Genomic DNA, 12347 nt, shown 5'->3' with positions numbered 1-12347 from the left:
GTAGACATCTGCCGCTTTTGCCTGCTTAACAGGGCCCTCTTCTGTGGGGACAACCTAGTTTGCATTCCAGGTGGTCCTGGGGAAAACTGACTAGTCAGCTGAGAGACTCAAGGCAGAGCCTCAAGGCAGAAAGAGGTGGCACTGTCATCCCGGTGACCATCATCGAGAGAAACTGTTAGTTCCTACCATAGGATTCCCAGAGCTTCCTGATTCCTGTGCCTCCTGTAGTCTGACTGTTCAACAAGTCTTTGGATTCTGGGATTAAGCGTATCTGTTGCTTGCAGTTCAAGAACCCCAAAAGAGTTTTCCAGGTCCTAGCTTGGATCCACTCAGAGGCCTGGCAGCATTCTGTTAGAGGCTCATGAGGCACTCTTGTATTCTTAATTACTTTTAGCTCATGATTTTTCTATATTTGCAACTTCACGTCTCAACTAGTATGGAATTTTGATTGACTCTTCTATTTATGTGGATGATCCCGATACTCATTAAAGCAGTAATAAGGCTTTCCAAGTTCTGCTCCAATCTTCAAGGTCACAACCAACTCTTTTTATCATTCTGCATGTTTTCTGAAGCTGTAGTTAATTTTGACATTTTGTAAGTATGAAGATTTTGAAGAAAGATTCAAAACAAAGGTATTCTCCGTGAATTAATAAAAGTTTACCCAATACCAACATGGTTCTAAATAATCTATAATCCTTTGGACAGGAGCCCAAATCTACTCTTGAAAAAAAAAGAGCTCTTATTTCCTTTATCAAGCAACATTAAATGAAATTATAGTATTGCCATTAAATCCAACTGTACACCAATACTTTTTCATTTCCAATGGTACTATTATGAGATTTTTATTAAATAACAAAATATGCCTAATATAATAAGCTAATACAATAAGTATTTCTTTGAACTCAGTATTTATATATTTGGCACACAATTCAAGGCTAGTCTACTCAAATTCAGGAAGCATGTCATTTTTTTTCCTTGTGATGGAATGAGCAGAGTTACAATGGCATAGACTTAAAGATCAAAGAAAGTCTCCTCCATTTCTCCAGGTCCAAGTCACAGAAGTGGTAAGGTATGTAGAGTGTTCAAATGGGTGGCTTCTTACTAAATATGGATCCATAGAGCTAGATTTGGATCATGTTATAAGAATTCATAGATAATTTTTTTAAAAGCACAGAGCTAAGAAGCTGAAGTTATTAACAATGTTATGATCTTTGGCAAACTATGGATGAACTATAATGAAATGGAAATTGTGGGGCCAGTGCCAATAAAATGTGATCATAGTCTGATTAATTCACAGTAATTCCTTTTCTAGAAGTCTAAGGAAAAGTAAATACCATCTAGGAATATTCTGGCAAAGAAAGTGGGTTAAATAAAAAGAAGCAGTTTAAAAGGCATTCTTCTGACCATCATATTTTATTTTTAATACAAATAGGTAATAAAAGAAAAGGCATCTTTTAAATAAGAATACATTTTCTGTGTATCAAGCCATCATTTACACATTAACACTGCAAAAATTTGAATAACTCTTAATTAATTTACATAAAAGTATATGAAGTAAACAGAATTATATATAGGATGAGAACCAACAAATAAGAAACAATTCAAAGTCGTACAATCTTGTCTCTGTATTAACTCCTTCACAGTTCTAAAAAGTCACACTCATCTACATTAAGAATGTAGGCAGTCCTAACATTGAACATTATGTACAAACTGACTTCATCTCTCTTAGTTCTTTCTGATCCTGTAGGCCTGCCAGAGACACACTTGTGACGCCAGCTTAACAGAATCAGAGTTGCTATCCTGCTCCACCTGAGGTGGCCATCCTTGGCCCTGGAAGCAGGCGTTATACCAACTCATAGTACTTCCCAGTCTGGGGATCAAAGTAACAGTTCAAACATGGGTCATACAGCAGAGTTAGCACTTCCTCATCCTCTTCCGCACTCAGCTCCTCTTCACCTGTGGGGACGGGAAGCATAGTCATGTTAGCTGCTGGCCTGGCTGGGAATTCTTAAACTGCAACAGAGAAGGGCAAGGCAGCAGGAATCACCATTTGTCCTGGAGAACCATCCTTGTGTGGGCGGGATGTCAACGCTGGGAGGCAGGAGCACTGCGGATGTGATGGCTCTATACTTGCCGTGTAAGAAAGAAGAAACGGTGATCACAGGGGCCAGATTCACTATAAAGCACAAGAAAAATGAGCGTGCAGAACTGGCAGGGAGGAGAAAGGACTGAGGAAGAGGGCCAGAGGACTAAAGAGTTATGCTAATTAGGGCTGAACAGGATTCAAAATTTGATTATCTTTGATTATTGCAGCTCTAGCCTTCTTCATGGGCCAGAGCTGCAGAAATGCCAAACAGTGCAAATGAAGTGATCTAGTAAAGAGCTCAATCCCCATTCATACATCCTAAAAAGACTACCACAGAAACATGAATTAAAATAACATTTAGAAATATAAGCTATACAAAGCAAAGAACACATGAGGAAAACAACGTCAGATGATCTGTAATTGTATTAGCGGTAGCAAGATGTGTCAAATTTGCTGGGAAAATGAACACGTCAAATTTTTTCCCCTGAGATAATTATTTGGATGATTTGGTTGTAGAGAATGCCTACTGCCTAGTCATTAGCAAGGTTTGGTTGGTTTTCAACAAGTGAAAAACAAACAAACAAAAAGCTGTTTTACTAAAATGTTACCTGAGCACCTTATATGTGCCCACTGCTATGCTCAGCACTTATGCCATCAGCAGCAAGCGAGTGCCCTCTGGACTTCTCAAAATACACAGGATAGGAATTCAGAGGCTGGGAGAGCAAGACCTCCCTCAGCTGGAGACTCCCAGAGCAGGCTCAGGAAGGAGGAGGTGATGAAGACACTACCCCTCTCTTTTTCCTTAGCATGGGCTACTACGAACCAAAGAAAACCAAACCTTTGGCCTGCAAGCTCACCAGGTCAGCTTTGGATAGGGCTTGGATGGTGGGCATGGGCAGGACTGACACGTAATAAAGACTCCGTAAATACTGAGCCCTTTTTGAAAGGGTGAATCAGTGACTGAAACAAAATCTGTGGTCTTAAGTGTCACTGCCCATGAAACAAAGGTGGCTACTAAAGATTAATGAAGAGTTAACTGGGTGTGGCTAAGAGCAGCCCTGAGTTCTGGAATCCAAGGAACCTGGGGATGGATGGGAGAGCGCTGTTCACCACCCAACTGCCCTTCAGCTCAGTTCAGTTCAGTCTCTCAGTTGTGTCCGACTCTTTGCGACCCCATGAACGCAGCACGCCAGTCCTCCCTGTCCATCACCAACACCCAGAGTCTACCCAAACCCATGTCCATGGAGTCGGTGATGCCATCCAAACATCTCATCCTCTGTCGTCCCCTTCTCCTCCTGCCTTCAATCTTTCCCAGCATCAGGGTCTTTTCCAATATCAGCTCTTCGCATCAGGTGGCCAAAGTATTGGAGTTTCAGCTTCAACATCAGTCCTTCCAATGAATATTCAGGATTGATTTCCTTTAAGATGGACTGGATGGATCTCCTTGCAGTCCAAGGGACTTGCAACAGTCTTCTCCAACACCACAGTTCAAAAGCATCAATTCTTTAGCGCTCAGCTTTCTTTATAGTCCAACTCTCACATCCATACATGACCACTAGAAAAACCATAGCCTTGACTAGATGGACCTTTGTTGGCAAAGTAATGTCTCTGCTTTTTAATATGCTGTCTAGGTTGGTCATAACTTTCCTTCCAAGAAGTAAGCGTCTTTTAATTTCATGGCTGCAATCACCGTCTGCAGTGATTTTGGAGCCCAGAAAAATAAAGTCAGCCACTGTTTCTCCATCTATTTCCCATGAAGTGATGGGACTGGATGCCATGATCTTAGTTTTCTGAATGTTGAGCTTTAAGCCAACTTCTTCACTCTCCTCTTTCACTTTCATCAAGAGGCTCTTTAGTTCTTCACTTTCTGCCATAAGGGTGGTGTCATCTGCATATCTGAGGTTATTGATATTTCTCCTGGCAATCTTGACTCAAGCCTGTGCTTCCTCCATCCCAGCGTTTCTCATGATGTACTGTGCATATAAGTTAAATAAGCAGGGTGACAATATATAGCCTTGATGTACTCCTTTTCCTATTTGGAACCAGTCTGTTGTTCCATGTCCAGTTCTGACTATTGCTTCTTGACCTGCATACAGGTTTCTCACAAGGCAGGTCAGGTGGTTTGGTATTCCCATCTCTTTCAGAATTTTCCAGTTTATTGTGATCCACATAGTCAAAGGCTTTGGCATAGTCAATAAAGCAGAAATAGATGTTTTTCTGGAACTCTTCTTGCCTTTTCGATGATCCAGCGGATGTTGGCAATTTGATCTCTGGTTTCTCTGTCTTTTCTAAAACCAGCTTGAACGTCTGGAAGTTCACAGTTCACGTATTGCTGAAGCCTGGCTTGGAGAATTTTAAGCATTACTTTACAAGTGTAATCTGATTTAGGTCATACCTGAATGTGCCCTTCGGCTGGTGACAGGTTATTTTACCTCACTGAACCTTCCTTTGCTCATTTATAAAATGGGAATAACTCTATTTCACAGTTTTGCGGGTGAAGTTGGATGCTGGGTAATATGCATACCAAGAACAAAGTAGTTGTTCAAGAAAAGATCACTACTATTAAGGATAGTAATAAATGCAATAAATCATAAACTACAGGCTATAGAGTTTTAAATAACTGAGAACAGCATTGATAAAGCTTAAATATAAAGGAAAAGCTTCACAGAGACAGGCAACATGACATTTAGACAATGAAGTCAGGCATGTCTGGGTCCAAATCCCATTTCTACCACTTCACAGCTGTGGGACACTGGGAAAATTCACTACTTAGCCTCAGTTTCCTCATATGTAAAGTAAGGATAGTAACAGTGCCTGTTACAGTACCTGTGAGAACTAAATAACACTTGGCACACACACAATTAGAATCATTATGGAAAATCTAAGACATGAGAGGGATGTGTTCATTTATAGCTCAACTCCCTACCCCAAGCTGTATCTATTTGACTTTTTACTACTAAAGAAAAAAAAAAGTTTGAATGAAACACAAACCCTCCTACTAGTTCTATGTGTGTGCTAGTCGCTCAGTTGTGTCTGACTCTTTGTGACCCCATGGACTGTAGCCTGCCAGGCTCCTCTGTCCATGGGATTCTCCAGGCAAGAATACTGGAGTGGGTTGCCATGACTTCCTTCCGGGGATCTTCCTGATTCGGGAATTGAACCCGGGTCTCCCACACTGCAGGCGGATTCTTTACCGTGTCAGCCACCAGGGAAGCCCTACTAGTTTTATTGAGGATATTATAATCAACTCAGCTTTAAACAAAAAGCTCTTATACCAAAAATCATGTAGTTTTCAAAAAAGTAAAATAACATTCATTTTTTTCCATCAGGTGTGATATTAAAACCACATATCACTGAGGTAAATAATTACAAGTCAAATTATCTCAAAGACCTGCCATTTGATGTCTTGTTTTTACTGCATCAAATGCTGGGGGAAAGTCTGAGCTCTGGCACATAAGAGTTATACACTATGTAATTGTTTAGTGCATTCTGTGCTTGCAGTTTCCAAAAAGATAAAATTTTAAGCTGGTGTTATCAAAGTAGAAAACTCAAAACATTTTACAGTTAGTCAGGAATCTTTCAAGATGAAAATAACCGTTGTAATGGGCCATGGGTCTTTATCACCCAATTGCAAAGGGATCAAGGTGGATCCAATTCATTAGTAGAGATTTGGCTACATAATGCATACAGACTGAAGCAGTAACTGCTATATAAATGCATTTGTTCCAATACATATCACTATAGAACTGGCATTTCATGCATTATAACCATGGGTCTAAGAGGGGTTTTGGGGTTTTTAGTTCAAAAATTTTCAGTTCAGTCACTTAGTCATATCTGACTCTTTGGGACCCCATGGACTGCAGCATGCCAGGCTTCCCTGTCCATCACCAACTCTGGAGTTAACTCAAACTCATGTCCATTGGGTCGGTGATGCCATCCAACCATCTCATCCTCTGTCGTCCCCTTCTCTTCTCGCTTTCAATCCTTCCCAGCATCAGGGTCTTTTCAAATCAGAGTCAGCTCTTTGCATCAGGTGGCCAAAATATTGGAGTTTCAGCTTCAGCATCAGTCCTTCCAATGAATATTCAGGACTGATTTCCTTTAGAATGGGCTGGATGGATTTTCTTGCAGTCCAAAGGACTCTCACGAGTCTTCTAACCACAGTTCAAAAGCCTCAATTCTTTGGCGCTCAGCTTTCTTTATGGTCCAACTCTCAACATCCATACATGACTACTGGAAAAACCATAGGTTTGACTAGATGGACTTTTGTTGGCAAAGTAATGTCTCTGCTTACTTAGGTTGGTCATAGCTTCTTTTCCAAGGAGCAAGCATCTTTAAATTTCATGGCTGCAGTCGCCATCTGCAGTAATTTTGGAGCCCCCCAAAATAAAGTGTCTCACTGTTTCCATTGTTTCCCCATCATTTGCCATGAAGTGATGGGACCGGATGCCATGATCTTAGTTTTCTGAATGTTGAGTTTTAAGCCAACAAAAGCTTTAAATGGGTGAATCTTAAAATTCTACCAACAATGACATTCATACAAAAATTGGGTGATATTATGTATACTTTTATTCTGAAGTAAGTGTTTTAAACTTGCATAAAAGGTTTTGTTTTCATTATAACTTAATTTTCAAAACCTCCAACTTATATCATTTTTCCATTGTAATCTCTATGTAATGAAATTATCATATTGTTAAGCAATTACCAGTATGATGTCAAGCAATGGGAAATGTTTTGAAAGGTAATTATTGTGCACGGGTATAGGGTAATTTTCAATTATATTCTTGGATAGTGCATAGTTTGTTTTTCTCCCAAATGCTAAATTGCTCTATTTAAAGACTGGCTACAGAAACTCTAAAAGGACAAATTAAGAAATAAAACCATTCTCTGCTACCAGACTAACAGCATCTGGACAGGGGTCCAAATTACGTTTTTACTCTTCTTCACATAATAAAGCCATTACGAGTGAACTAAAATTGCCTTTCAGATGATAATATATTTACAAACTTTCAGGTTCATCCACTTTGAAGTCGGTTAACAGCAATAACAGAAGGAAAACCAACGGAGCCAGACCAAACGCAGCAATATTAGCTGCCCTCCTCTTGGTTAGATCAATGTGAGCAAATAATTCCTCTAGCTCACCTTCTGAAAGTCAATTAATATAAATGCTTAATTATCTATATTTGAGGCATTTTAACTGTAGATAATAGAAAACCTATATGCAAAAGCTCAATCTTCAAGCTTGAAAATAAATGATGTGGCACCAGTTTATCAGATTTAAAATCTCACAGTCAAGACATTATACTTGATTTTCGATTTTCTGACGCTGCCGTCTAGAATATTTTTTTAAACAAGTTAATGCATTTTCTCTCTTATAGATCTCGAGAACTGATTGACTGTATTTTTATGTGCATACCAATACACTATGGTTTAGACAATTCAATGGCGGGGGATCACCACTGAGAACAGGCAGCCTTAGAATCAATAAAGATGACATTTTAGATACGATTCTGCTGAGGACCAGGTGCTGGCAAACTCTTCCATCAACTTCTATCACAGTAGGGCAGAATTAACTTTCACTAAAACTCGAGAAAGTGAACTGTTGCGAACTGCTTCTCAGCAAACATGTGCCCTCAAATGAGAGAAAGGTAAGTGACCAAAAATGCAATAAAAAGATGAAAAGGTACTTTCTTCTATTAGCAAGCTGCACTGTCTTTTTGGGAAGGCAAGGGTTTCATTTGGGAAATAAGTACATCACTCCTTTTGTAAAATCTGGTGGCTATATTTCACTTGGAACATGCCATTTAAAACAACCAGTTGAAAAATTTGGATGATTACTTAGGAATTCCTGCAATTTCATTCTCTCCAGGTAGTCTCTACTTATAAATGTGATTCAAATGTGAACTTGTGTATCAAAGCATCATGTTGTCACCTTAAACTTACATAATGTGACATGTCAATTATATAGTATAAAGCTGGAGAAAACCTCACAAAACATATATGCACTTGTAAATGTGTGGCTTGCCACTCTGAATGCTTTCTGTTGCATGTGAAGGAAGGTCCCTAGTTAGACTATTGAGCTGGGAAGCCTACAAATCCCATAGGGTCTCCAGTGCCTGATTTTAGACAAGGTGGCAGCGCTGCAGACGGGCGGAAATGTATCCCAATTCTAGCAATGGAATCGAGGACCACACCCTGGGTCAAGAACCTTCTGTTGTACACTTGGGGAACAAGCAGGTGTGGGCGGTCTGGAAGAGGGAGAGAGCCTCAGACACCCATTGGTGTGTTCACTTCTCTAACAGAGGGTGCACGTCCAGCATGCCACAAAAGAAGACATTTCTTTGTATTGCGACTCGCCCCCTCTAAACATAGGAAAATGGGACAGAGTGCTGGGTACAAAGCAGGCACTTAATTAATGCTGGCTTCTATTACTACTCTGATTAGCAATATTGCTTTTTTTGGCAGAGGGTGGGTGGGGGGGAGTTTTCCATTGCATTTTAAATAAATCTTCAAGATATAAAGAAGATCCAAAGAGTACACCAAGTGATCCTCCTGTTTCCCATAGGCAGAAGACTCACTCATTCTACTCATCAAGCATTTATGGAGTGTTTACAATGTCCTCTGGGTTCCCTGGAGGTTTAGATGGTAAAGAGTTTGCCTGCAATGCAGGAGACCCAGGTTCAATCCCTGGGCTGGGAATTTCCCCCGGAGAAGGAAATGGCAACACACTCCAATATTCTTGCCTGGAGAATTCCATGGACAGAAAAGCCTGGTGGGCTACAGTCCATGGGACCCCAACGAGTTGGACACGACTGAGCGACTAACACATGTGCCATGTCAAACATTGTGGGTACCATGGTTGTTCGATGAAGCAAGATGTCTGGTGAGATAACTAATAAAACAGATATTGGAAGACTGTTTTTAGACTCAAGGTATTAGGTAAATGTCAAATAACTTCATGGTGGGAAACAGACTATGAAAGGATTCCTCTGTTGGACCCAGGACAGGTGGCCATGCTCCCCTCTCTCTGGGTAGCTGGGAGGCATTGTGAAATTTCTATAAATTCTTTACCACTAATTTGGATATTATATGCATAAAATAAGCGTGCATGAGTGCTAAGTTGCTTCAGTCATGGCCGACTCTTTGCGACCCTATGAACTGTAGCCCACCAAGCTCCTCTGTCTCTGGGATTCTCCAACAAGAATACTGAAGTGGGTAGCCATTCATTCCCTTCTCCAGGGGATCTTCCTGACCCAGCCTCCTGAGGCTCCTGCATTGCAGGCAGATTCTTAACTGCATCCACTCCCTATTTGTGACTCATGGAAGAATAATTAATGTTCATAAAGGAACATCTTCTGTGGCTCTGCTGAACAAAAGGTACAAGGATGTTATTTTCATGAGACCCTGGCAACTCTAAAAGGTCTTCACTCAAAATCTGCGCAAACTGTAAAAAAGGTTTACAGGCCTGAAGAGAGAGGCATTATTATTCCATTTTGGAGCTGGTAAGCATGAATAATTTAAGGGTCATATCTGTAAAGGAACAAATGTCAAAAACAAATTGACAACTATTTTTCAGGCAGTCTGGTTCATTTCCAAAAGGTCAGTTTGGTAGTTTTCTTGAGTAAGTTCTGAAATCTTAACTTCCCATTTTTAACATTTTCCACGGTCTCCAGGAAAACACATTTTTAGGAAGTGTTAAGAGCACCCGTGCCCATGGTGATTGATATTCGGCAAGTGTGTTGTGGCCCAAGAGGAACGGCTGACAGTTGCCTGCTTCTCCATCCAGCTGAAAGGCATGGTGCTCAGTGTTATTCCTGCTGGCTGGTTGCTCTGCTGGGAGCTGGGCTGTTCACTTCACGGCAGAATTCACACACTTGAGACATTCTGGCCAAACAGAAACTGTGGAATTTGTACTAAATAAAGAAGGGGCTCTGGGGCCTGTATAATGCATGTGTTTACTTTTGTATGGCCTGGAGCAAGTTGTCCAGAGTTACGTGTTGGTCAGGCCATCTTCCCATTATGCCACTAGCTGCACAGGTACATCTCAGCCTCTCAATCTCTGATGGACGTGGTGGTTCATCACATCACTCTCCTGCTCTAAGTCCCAGGGTTCATGTGTAAAAGGGGGTAACAATAGTACCTACATATCTGTAGGCTAATTCTGAGAATTAAAGTGTACATGGAGGCCTGGGTCAAGGAAGGTGAAATAAATGTTTTTGTTATTTTCCTCCGAGAAATGTGAAGATGGAAGAGACTCTTTCCTTGTGAATCCGTCTTCAAAATTACCTTCACGTCCCAGTGTGATGGTTCTGCAGAAATGCACTGCTGTGGAAGAAACCTGGATCCAAATTCTAACTCTGACTGAGCATTTGACCTTGGACAAGGTCACAATGAGGGTGATGGATTACATCAGTGTTTTTAACTGGTTCATTAGGGCCCCATGGCAGGGTTCTGAGACCCTAACTCACACTAAGAGAGGTTCTACTTGTAACTACTTTGAATATTGGGATTTCATATCAGATTTCATTTGACAGAAAATGTCTCTTCATTGCTTAAACATAAACATAGGTCTCTGCATACGGTGACCTACAACTGTTTTAACTGCTACAGTGTATGGGTCTAAGTTCAATATTCTCATTGTTCAATTTTACGGATATACCAAAAAATTGGAACTGGGGGAAATACTGAAAGTTGGATTTCAATGAACTACCTTGGTTTTCTTTCTTTAAAGGTTATTATTACAAGAAATGACCAGTTGGATGCCATTTCTCTCCCTCTTTCCCTCCCTTTTCCCTTTCCCGTGTTCTAACGAGAACCCAGAGTATCCATTATAATGTATACGAGAAACTGCATAGGTACTAGAGATCTAGGGTTGCATAAACTGACAGTCTCTGCTTTTAAAACTCTTAGACTACCTGGGGAAAAAGACAAGAAACAAGTAAATGAATCATGAGTTACAAACTGTGAAAAGGCTGTGATGAAAAGGCACAGGGTAAAGTGAGAGACTGACTGACTCATAAGATTGCCTAGAGAGGTCTTTGAGAAGGTGGGCCCAGCAACCACCCAGGTCCGTCAGTCCCGCACCCCAGTCATTCTCTCTTCACTTGGCCACTCACTCCGTTGGCCTTGCCTACATCTGGTCAACACGGTATGTGCACCCCTCGGCGACCCACCCTGCTGGAGGGAGTGTGGCCACCGGTCATTTGCGACAAGACTGCATGGGAGGGGGAGGCAGGGCTGCAACAGGTGACCAGAGATCTGCCTTTTTTTTTCTTTCCCCTGAAAGAACTTAGCTACTCAGCCCTTGAGACATTTTCATTTGTTTTCTTGTAGATTAGGAACTCTCAACAGAAAAGAATTCTGGGTTTTATATACAGTATTTTTTGATTAGGTAATTTATTTATTTGGTTCTAAACCAAAAAAAATTAAAAAGTGAAAACAGCAGTTGGGCTCTGGGGCCAGGATGCTTGAATTTCAATCCCAGTTCTGCCAATGACTAACCTTGGGCAAATTATTCAAGCGCTCCGAGTCTCAGTTTCTCTGGCTGTAAGAATAACAACTACTTATACAAAAATAGTATCTTCCTCACTGTGCTCCTGAGGACTAATGTTTTTTTTACATTTTTTACAATTGAAGTATAGTGGTTTACAATGCTGTGTTGGTTTCTGGTATATAGTGATTCAGACATATATATGTATATAAACATATATATATATATTCATTTTCAAATTCCTTTCTATCATAGTTTATTACAAGACAATGAATATAATTCCCTGTGCTATACAGTAGGACCTTGTTGTTAACCTATTTCATATACAGTAGTTTTTATATGTTAATCCCAAACTCCTGATTTACCCCCTACCCCACCTTCCCCTTTGGTTAACCACAAGTTTGTTATCTATGTCTGTGAGACTGTTTCTGTTTTGTAAATAGTTCATTTGTATCAAATTTTAGATTCTACATACAAGTGACAGCAAACAATACTTGTCTTTCTCTGTGTGACTTACTTTTGAGGACTAAATCAACCACTGAGCACAGTGTCTGGCATATATTAAATGCGGAGTTAATGGTACTGAGCTACAGGAACCCAGGAAGATTCCCAGACTGCCACGCCTGTGTGGCCCCCTCCTTCTATGATACATACCCGAGGCTTGAGCCCAGTGTTTTGCTTTGGCAAACATTTAATAAGAACAGACGGAAACAAGCTCAGTGTATGCTGTGTTGTTTAAAATGAAGTAGATGACATGTAAAGATTAAGCAA

At 40.6% G+C, this 12347-nt stretch overlaps 1 protein-coding gene across 2 annotated transcripts in view; it reads right to left on the bottom strand.

Annotated features, from left to right (window-relative positions):
• Positions 1 to 1417: 1417 nt before the first annotated feature.
• The window catches only part of CFAP20DC (CFAP20 domain containing), a 256876-nt gene continuing 245946 nt past the window's right edge, over positions 1418 to 12347 (bottom strand). Inside the window, exon 17 of one of the 2 annotated variants that reach the window (XM_065933365.1) lies at positions 1418 to 1956. In XM_065933365.1, the coding sequence (XP_065789437.1) occupies positions 1844 to 1956 (113 nt within the window). In that variant the 3' untranslated portion in view covers positions 1418 to 1843. The remainder of the gene's footprint in view (positions 1957 to 12347) is intronic. The other variant, XM_065933366.1, reaches the window with a different exon arrangement.

Source organism: Muntiacus reevesi, chromosome 4 (genome assembly GCF_963930625.1).
Source record: "Muntiacus reevesi chromosome 4, mMunRee1.1, whole genome shotgun sequence".
Classification (NCBI taxonomy): domain Eukaryota; kingdom Metazoa; phylum Chordata; class Mammalia; order Artiodactyla; family Cervidae; genus Muntiacus; species Muntiacus reevesi.
The sequence above is the reverse complement of the archived record's forward strand: the minus strand, read 5'-3'. Positions and strand labels throughout refer to the sequence as shown.